At 36.1% G+C, this 9139-nt stretch overlaps 1 protein-coding gene across 1 annotated transcript; it reads right to left on the bottom strand.

Moving 5' to 3' along the window:
• Positions 1 to 950, bottom strand: LOC109131240 (uncharacterized mitochondrial protein AtMg00810-like). The gene is made up of 2 exons (XM_019241936.1): positions 662 to 950; positions 1 to 563 (listed from the first exon to the last, which is right to left on the bottom strand). Exons 1-2 carry the CDS (start codon positions 948 to 950, stop codon positions 1 to 3), a joined length of 852 nt encoding a protein of 283 aa, XP_019097481.1.

Here is a 9139-nt window from a genome sequence, read left to right as displayed (position 1 = left end):
TTATCCTCGAAGCGGAGGAAGATATAAACTTGACAATGACATTCTCTGAAGCAAATGATGGAAAGGACCAGGATGTAGTGGTTTGGTTAGAATATCATCGTGTTGATTCTCCGAAGAAACATGCAATGCCTTTAACTTCCCAGCTTTGATTTGATCGCAAACAGTGTGACAGTCAATCTCTATGTGCTTCATACGTTCATGGAACATTGGATTCATTGCGATATGTAAAGCCGATTTGTTATCATAAAACAACTTAGCTGGACAAGTAACCTGAATGTGAAGATACCTCAATAATTGTTGTAGCCAAATGATCTCACAAGTTGCTTGTGCCATGCTGCGATATTCGGACTCTGTGCTACTTCTGCTAGTCACGCCTTGGTTCTTGGATTTCCAGGATATGAGAGAAGTGCCCAAATAGACGCAGAAACCAGTAACATAGCATCTAGTATCCTTGCAATTCGCCCAATCAGCATCACAAAAGGCATTCAAACAAAGCTCAGAGTCAGCCGAATACATTAATCCCTGTCCTGGATTAGCTTTAATATACCGGAGAACCTTATATGCTGCTTAGAGATGAACATCAGGAGGAGAAGAAATGAATTGGCTCAACTGATGAACAGCAAACGTAATGCCCGGTCTAGTAATGGTCAGACAAAGTAACCTGCCAATGAGCTCTCGGTAAGACCGTGGATTCTCCAGTGCCGTGCCCATATCTTGGTAAGATGCAAGTTATGATCCATTGGAATAGAACTTGGTTTGCAGCCAAGTAAACATGCATCCTCCAATAAGTTTTGAGCATATTTCCTCTCACACACTGAGATATCTGCTAATGATCCTGAAATTTCTAAACCAAAAAAAAATCTAGCAGGACCAACATCTTTAATCTTAAACTCTGACTTTAGTAAATCTTTCAAACCAGTCACTGCACTGTCATTGTTGCTGGCAATCATGATATCATCAACGTATGCGCACCGCTATCATGACAATGCCTTCGATCTTGACAAAAAGAGTATTATCTGCAGGAGACTGAATGAAATTGGCTCCCAAAAGAACTGAAGAAGGCCTCTTATACCATTGACGTGAAGCCTGTTTCAGTCCATAAAGAGACTTTCGTAATCTGCAAACCGGATTTGGAGGCAAGACAACATTCGGTGGAGGAGTGTATCCCTGAGGTAAGCTCATGTAAATCTCTTCATCCAGGTCTCCATGAAGGAATTCATTCGACACATCCATCTGTGTTAGAGTCCATCCAATCGCTGCAGCTAAACCAAGCATAAGTTTTACACTAGTCAATTTTGCAACAGGGGAAATCGTGTCCAAATAATCAATTCCCTCCTGTTGTATAAAACCTTGAGCTACCAAACGAGCTTTATAGTGTTCCACTATACCATCCTGATTGTACTTAATGGTGAATACCCATTTGCAACCAACTACATTCTTACCCGGTGGCAAAGATTCAACATCCGAGATATGAGCAAGTTCAAGAGCCTGAAGCTCTGCATCCGCTGCATTTGTCCATTTCTCAGATTTCATGGCCTGATGGAACGTTTTAGGCTCGGTTTCCATATTATAAAAAAATATATAAGACTGAAAAAGAGGAGTATATCGATCATAAGAAACAACTAGAGAAAAAGGATAAGGTGTAGTTCGTTTAGAAGAATGGTCTTTATCTATAGACAAGGAAGTATTAGAAGTAATAGGTGGCAAAGATGATGAAAAGGGAACAAGAGAACAATGATACTCAGACAAATAACTAGGGGCTTTAGTAGTTCGTTTAGGCCTAGCTATGATCGGAGTTCCAACATCTGTATCTTGTGCCGCTATATTACTAGTAGGTGTAGAAACTAATGGTGATGATAATGATGCAGATGATAATGATTCAGGCGCTCTATCTGGATTAAAAATCAAGCTATCCTCATAAATCAAAGGCATAGATTCAACAAAATGTAAAGGAGCAGGCAATGGTAAAATAGAATTTGGAAACATGTCAACAACGGTTCTAACTAAATCACTAGTCTTAAAAGGAAAAATACTTTCATGGAAGATCACATTTCTAGAGATAGAAACAACCTGAGATTCTAAATCTAAGACCTTATAACCTTTATAACCAGTTGGATAACCCAAGAAAACACAAGGTTTAGCTCTAGGATCGAATTTAGTTCTATGTTGAACATTAGTAGAAATATAACAGAGACATCCAAAATTCTTTAAAAGAGAGTAATCATGCAATTTTTGTAAAAGAAGTTCAAAAGGAGATTTATTTGCCAATAGAGGAGAAGGTAATCTATTTATTAAGAAAACTGCAGTAAGTATACAATCACTCCAAAATTGCAAAGGTATATTTGATTGAAAAAGCAATGCTTTGGCTACATTCAAAAGATGTTGATGCTTTCTCTCTACTACAGAGTTTTGTTTTGGTGTATATGCACAAGAAAAATAGTGTAGCATACCATGTTCTTTGATTAATTATGAAAAGGCTAATTCAGGTGCATTATCTGATCTAATAGCTTTGATTCTCTTATTAAACTGTGTCATTACCAATTTTATAAAAGCTGGAAAAGCAATAGCAACATCTGATTTATTCTGTAACATGTATACCCAAGTCGTTCTACTACAATCATCAACCAAGGTAAGAAAATATTTGAAACCTTCTATTGACTCAATACTAAAAAGACCCCAAACATCCATATGAATAAGATCAAAAGGATGATCCAACAAATTGTTATGACAAACGTAAGCTGACCTATTTTGCTTTGCTAAAGGACAAATAGAACATGGAGTAGGAGAAGAAACAAAAGACTTCAAAGCAGGAATCGAACTAACAAGTTTTTGCAAAATAATAGACGTAGGATGCCCTAAACGCTGATGCCAAAGCTGACTATCATCAATCACTGAACCAGAGAAACGCTGAACAGAGTAACAAGATGCAGGTGTTGATGTAGAGAGGGTCACATTCTCTTGTTCCAGAATGTATAGATTGTGAAATAGTATACCCCTCCCAATCATCAAGCCCTGAGAAAGTTCCTGAATGAAGCAAAAATATTCAAAGAAATGAGCTGAACAGTTTAAAAACTTTGCCAAACAACTAATACTAATGAGATTGAATTTAAAATATGGAACATGTAAAACTAATGTATGAGTGATATGAACAGTCCCTATATGCGTGATGGATACCCTAGCACCATTAGGTAATGTAACAGTGACATCAGATACAGATCTTAATTCACTAAACAAAGCTAAATCTGAGCAAACATGACTAGATGCCCCACTATCAATTATCCAAGCATCATGAGGAAAAAATATCTGAAGAGTAGAAAGGACATGATCTTTGAAAACAAGATTATTATTCTCATATTTAAGAGTAGTAGAAGGAAAAGGGATTATAGTACCAGAAGTAGATGTATGAGCCATCATACCATGTTCTGTAATGGTTGCAGTATTATCAGAGGTACTAGAAGAAGAAGCTGCAGGCTCTTGTACCTGAACATTTGCCCAAAATTGCAAAATCAATTGCTCAACCTGTTGAGGAGAAAGACCTTGAAGGTTATTAACACCAGGCACATTGTGCGTTGCATATTGTGGAGCTACAGGTCCATAAGAATTGGTTCCCTCAACCAGATAAGTTCCCATATCAGAGTAAATCTGAGCAATGACATTTGCGTTTTGCATAGCAATCCCATAAGGTACCATTTGCATTTGAGGTTGTTGCATTCTCAGCTGGACTTGTGCCATATGCATTCGTGGCTGAAATTGTGATGTGTTTCCCTTCTGATTAAACCCTCTATTATTCACCTTCCCATGTCCTGGAGGATATCCATGTAACTTATAGCATTTTTGCACAGTGTGTCCCACTTTTCCACAATAAGTACACTTAGGTTTCTGTGCGTGTCGAGCAGTGTTATAAGCAGTAATCTAAGCATTCTCTGCATTATTAACCAGAGGAGCAGTAGTTTGGAAAGCAACATTATCAACACGAGTAGCAGGCTTCACCGTGATTTGGCGTTCATCGTGAGTAACCATATTAAAAACTTCTTCAATACTCGGAACATGTTTGAGCATCAGAATGTGTCTCCTAGTCTGATCATAGCTTTCGTTCAAACCCATGAGAAATTTTGTCACCCTGCCTCGTTGCTGTAAGTTCTCCCACTTAATAGCTGCATCACACTCACACCGACCACATGTACAAACAGGCTAATCAACATAATTCCTAAGTTCTTCCCACAAAGTGAGCAAGGTTGTATAGTAAGTCGAGATATCCATAGACCCTTGAACTAACTTGCTAAGCTTCTTTTCAATATCAAAGATCCGAGGAGCATCATCCTGTTTAAAACGAGATAACAAGTTCTTCCATATGCCTTTAGCAGTTGGTATGAAAAGTAAAGATTGACCAATCTTTTTATCCACAGAATTCATCAACCAAGTAGAAACGATGTCATTGCATCGAGACCAAGCTCCAAAATCCCTATGATCCTCTGCTGGTTTCCTATCGTACCATTAATAAACCCCAACTTATTACTAGTATTCAAGGCCATCCACATCGACCTTCTCCAAGAATGAAAATCAGAAGCAGTACAAAGATGATCCGAAACTAGAATCATACCAGCATGATCAGCATTATGAAGATAAGAAGGATTATCGTATTGATCAACCTGATAGCGTTGCTTACTAGTAGAAGACGGCGGAACCGGTGGTCTAGTCATCGGAACTGAAGACTGATTTTGCGAGCTCATCGCTTTAAGCGAAATCCAAGAATCCAAAAGAAAAACGAAATCGAAACACAAATTGTGAAATTGAACACAAGATTCGTCTTTACCCAAGCTCGATCAAACCAAAAACAAAAGAATCGGAAGAGTGTAAAACAAATTCCGATGAACAAGTCGCAAATCACGAAAATAAGAGATTGCAGAAATTGCATCCAAGAGAAAACTGGAAAAATCATCTCCGATCAAAAAGAAAGAGACGATAATGCAGAAGCTGTATAAAACTCAAAAAATGAGCTCTAATACCATGATAAAGTCCGACGAATCAAACGATCGGAGTTGAAAAATATGATCGGAGAGATAACAGACAAAATGTATATTACAAAGGATCAGTCTCAATTATGTCAACTCTAAAGTATTTATACTGAATCATTAAACCACATCAAACCCAAGTTAATCAGAATTAACCGTATAACCAACTATATGCTAATATTATGACTATAAACTTTGAAGCCGTAATCATCCATAGAAGTCTATAAATGCAAACCTTAACGTTATCATGCATGTGTCTTGCAAGTTCGTTGCGTGTACAATACAATTTTTTTATTTCTAATAATGGGATATACACACAACAATTACACGCTAAAACTTGATAATGTAACCCAAGTTTTTTTTTTTTTTGAAAAAAATAACCCAAGTTTTCAAGGTTAAACTTTTCCGTGAGTTGATTTTTTCTTCTTTATCATAAATAAAGCAGATTCTTAAAATTCTTTGGCAACAAGTTTTTTTTTTAAAGGGTGTTTTATAATGGATTATAAAACGAAAAGAAAGAAAAAACTAAGATCTGCCCAACAAATATATATATATATATATATATATATATGTCCCTTAAGTAAGTTCTTATATTCACATGACAGTATGACACTCAATTGAGAGTTGAGATAATTAAAGATGGAATTAATCAATTCACTTATTAATATTGGGGCCCTAACCTGTGGAGGACAGTATTTATATGGATTACTTTAATCATATAGAGTATATAACAAACAAATATTTTGCAAAACTATGATAGCAAATCAAAGGATAGTTTTAAGATTTATACAAGAAATCATTAATTTTCGGGTAGTTAGGCGTCGGTTTGCCAACTCAACTAGATTTAATTTCATCCAATTGAATGATATAATAGTATGTCAATAGTTTTTTTTTCCTTTTTTCTTTTTGTTTTGACAGCAAAATAATAATGTCAATAGTTAAATAACAATGAACACGAAAAATGCATGCCTTTAATTTACTTCTAAGTATAGCAACGGACCTACTTTAAGGGACCATTTGGTTTCGCGAATCCCTCATATCAAACACATGTTCAACCAAACCATGAAACACTCAACACTTGGGCTCTTACACCTAACTGAGATGTTGTGTTCTCGTGCAAAACAGCAAAAGTTATTACATTTTTATTCACAATCGGTGTTTGTAAAACTTATATCTTGTTCAATGTTTATGAAAATTTTTGCCAAACAAAAGAATAATAAATCAATGTTTAAATTAAACAACTAAGAAATATTGAGTCGATTCAGAGTATTCTTGAACCGGAAATTCGAACATGCATGTAAAGTAGTCTATGTTTCTTGTCAACCACAGATCCACGCGTTGGTGGGTGTGGGTGTGGCTGCACTAAGTAATATACAGTTTCTTTTATTTTCTTTTACACTAGTTAATATAACTAAATTACTAAAATGGTACAATGGTATCACTTGGTATGAAATGCACCTACTTATATCATTTCTCGACGATCGTCATTTTCAACATTTTCGCAATATTATACATCAGGTCAAAAAAAACTTTCCGATCATTAGCCTCTGTCTGTAATCATTCGTTTCTAACTTCTGTAACTACTGTTGTAGTATTATTCCATTCGTAATTAATACATTAACTTATATTCATCATATTCAATAGAATTTTTAATATGATTTCTAGTAATACCGTACGTGTGTTTATTGAATTATTAAAAATATGATTAAAGTGAGCCTCTTCTAAATTTCTAGTTTTGTTATACGTATATATATATATAGCCGTAGCTAGGAAACTTCGATTCGTCTATTAAAATCTCAGGAAACTTCCATTCTATACACATTTCTTTTCTAAAAATGAAATATTGTTAGCTAAAAGAAGAAGCATCTGCTAGTGTTTGTCTATATTATCTTTTTCGTTATCTACGTAAATGGACTCAGCCAAACTATTATGCGCGTCGAATCTTAGCGCGGCGTTATATTAATGAGATAAAGCCATCAGAAAAACGCGTCATATTTTATAGCTATTTTATAGTATTCTCTCTCTCATATTCTTTGAATTTAAAAAGCTTTGAATTTTTTTTTTTTTTTTTCGTCAAAAAGGTCAATTTATTCATTTAACCAATGTTTGGATGATACATAGTAGCACTGAGCCAAGGAGACATTGACACCGAATCGGAATAAAACACTTGATTTGTACAACCAAATTGAGTTAAAACATGCGCTGACTCATTACACTTTCTACGAACAAAACAAAATTTAGCATGTGATAGTCTTAACGCCCAAGAAGAGATATCAAGACATATGTTTCGAATGGCAGCATTTGTTATGGACCCATTGATATTGTTTATCAGAATTAGGCAGTCTCCTTCAAAGATTATGTTTGTATATCCCCGAGACCAAGCTTGTTGTATTGCAACAAGAAGAGCCTTTGATTCAGCTTCCAGAGATGATTTCGCAGTACCTAGTTTGCTTGCTCCCCAAGTTAAGCATTTACTTGTGTAATCTCGAAAAATCCAACCTCCGATTGCCGTTTGATCCTCAGAACAGTAGCTAGCATCGAAATTACACTTAATAAACGGTTGTGTAGGAGAAGTCCAACGATTGATGACCTGGGTCGTACTAGAGATACTAGGTTGAATTCTCTGTTGGTCTATTGTTTCAACCCAATCCCGAACTTCTGCTTTGGTCTGTATCCAAACAGTTCTTGCAGGTATGGTGATGCCTTCAAAGATGTGTTTATTTCTCGACTTCCATATTTTCCACATGAGCCAAAAGGGTGTAAGAGCTTGTATATTCGTTACAGCATTGTTTGATTGTAAGTCCAAAAAAGTCATGAACATCGTGTCTATATTCTGCTGAAAAGGGCGTGGAAGCTGCTCTGTTGGTAAATTTGACAAATGCCATAAATCTTGTGCATAAGTACAATCAAAGAAGATATGATTAATTGTTTCATCATGTAATCCACATCTTGAACAAACTGGGTCTAATGACATTCCTCTTGTGTTTAATCTGGTTTTTGTTCCTATTGCTTGAGAGAGAACTCTTCAAAGGAAATGTTTTATTTTCGGGAGAATAGAGAGTCCCCATATTCTGTTCTTAATTGTAATTGAACCATGTGGTATTGGTGGCAAATCTTGTCTATAATCTCCTTCATGTGTAACAAACCAGTAGCCTGACTTGACTGAGTATTCACCAGAGTCTTGATACTTCCAATAAAGTTTGTCATCCGTTTTTTCTGTTGGAATATACATGTTTTGTATGATGGAAACATCTTCTACAGAGACATGTTCTTCAAGCAACTCTGTATTCCAATAATGGTAGCTCCCGTTGGAAGACATAAAGTTATGTAAGGGACTATCTTGCACTCCTTCGGTTGCTTGACATGGACGAGGTGGATCGGAAGGTATAAGATTATCTTTTCCTATTCGAATGGTATCACCATCACCTACTTCCCAATAGGAACCACGCTTGATTAAATCTATCCCAATAAGTAAAGACGACCAACCATATGATTGATATGCTTGCGTTTTAGCATCCAAAATAGAGGAGTCTCGGAAGTATCTTGCTTTAAGCAGCTTAGCTAATAAAGAGTTGGGGTTTCGAATTAATCTCCATGCTTGTTTGGCTAAGAGGGCGTCATTAAATTTAGCTAGATCACGGAAACCTAATCCTCCCTCTTTTTTTGAGTACTGCAGTCGTTTCCAAGCTACCCAAGGTATATTCTTATGGTTTGTTGTTTTATCCCACCAGAATCTCATGAGCAAAGTTTCAATGTCATCTATAACTCCTTGTGGCAACTTGAAACAGGACATAGAGTAAACTGGCATTGATACTGCTACTGTTTTTAATAAAATTTCTTTCCCAGCCTGAGATAGTAGCTTTGATGTCCATCCTGAAGTCCTTTTTTTCACTCTTTCAGTAATGTATGCAAACATTTCTTTTTTCTTACTACCAAATTGCTCTGGTAATCCCAAATATTTACCATTTCCTCCATGATTCGGGATTTGCAGGAGATCCTTCAATCTGCTTTGAGTGGAACCATAGAGTCTTGCTCCAAAGGTGATAACAGACTTTGTTGTGTTGATTTTCTGACCAGAATAGTATTCGTACACATCAAACGCCTCTTTTAGAGCTTTACAATTTCGA

Source organism: Camelina sativa, chromosome 20, assembly GCF_000633955.1.
Source record: "Camelina sativa cultivar DH55 chromosome 20, Cs, whole genome shotgun sequence".
Taxonomy (NCBI): Eukaryota; Viridiplantae; Streptophyta; class Magnoliopsida; order Brassicales; family Brassicaceae; genus Camelina; species Camelina sativa.
Note: the sequence above shows the minus strand (reverse complement) of the source record. Positions and strands in the feature narration are given on the sequence as shown.

Coding starts and splice junctions, on each gene's coding strand:
- LOC109131240 (XM_019241936.1), bottom strand. CDS start 950: ATGATTGCCAGCAACAATGACAGTGCAGTGACTGGTTTGAAAGATTTA. Junction 564..661: donor TACCGAGAGCTCATTGGCAG/GTTACTTTGTCT, acceptor ATCTCTAAGCAG/CATATAAGGTTCTCCGGTAT.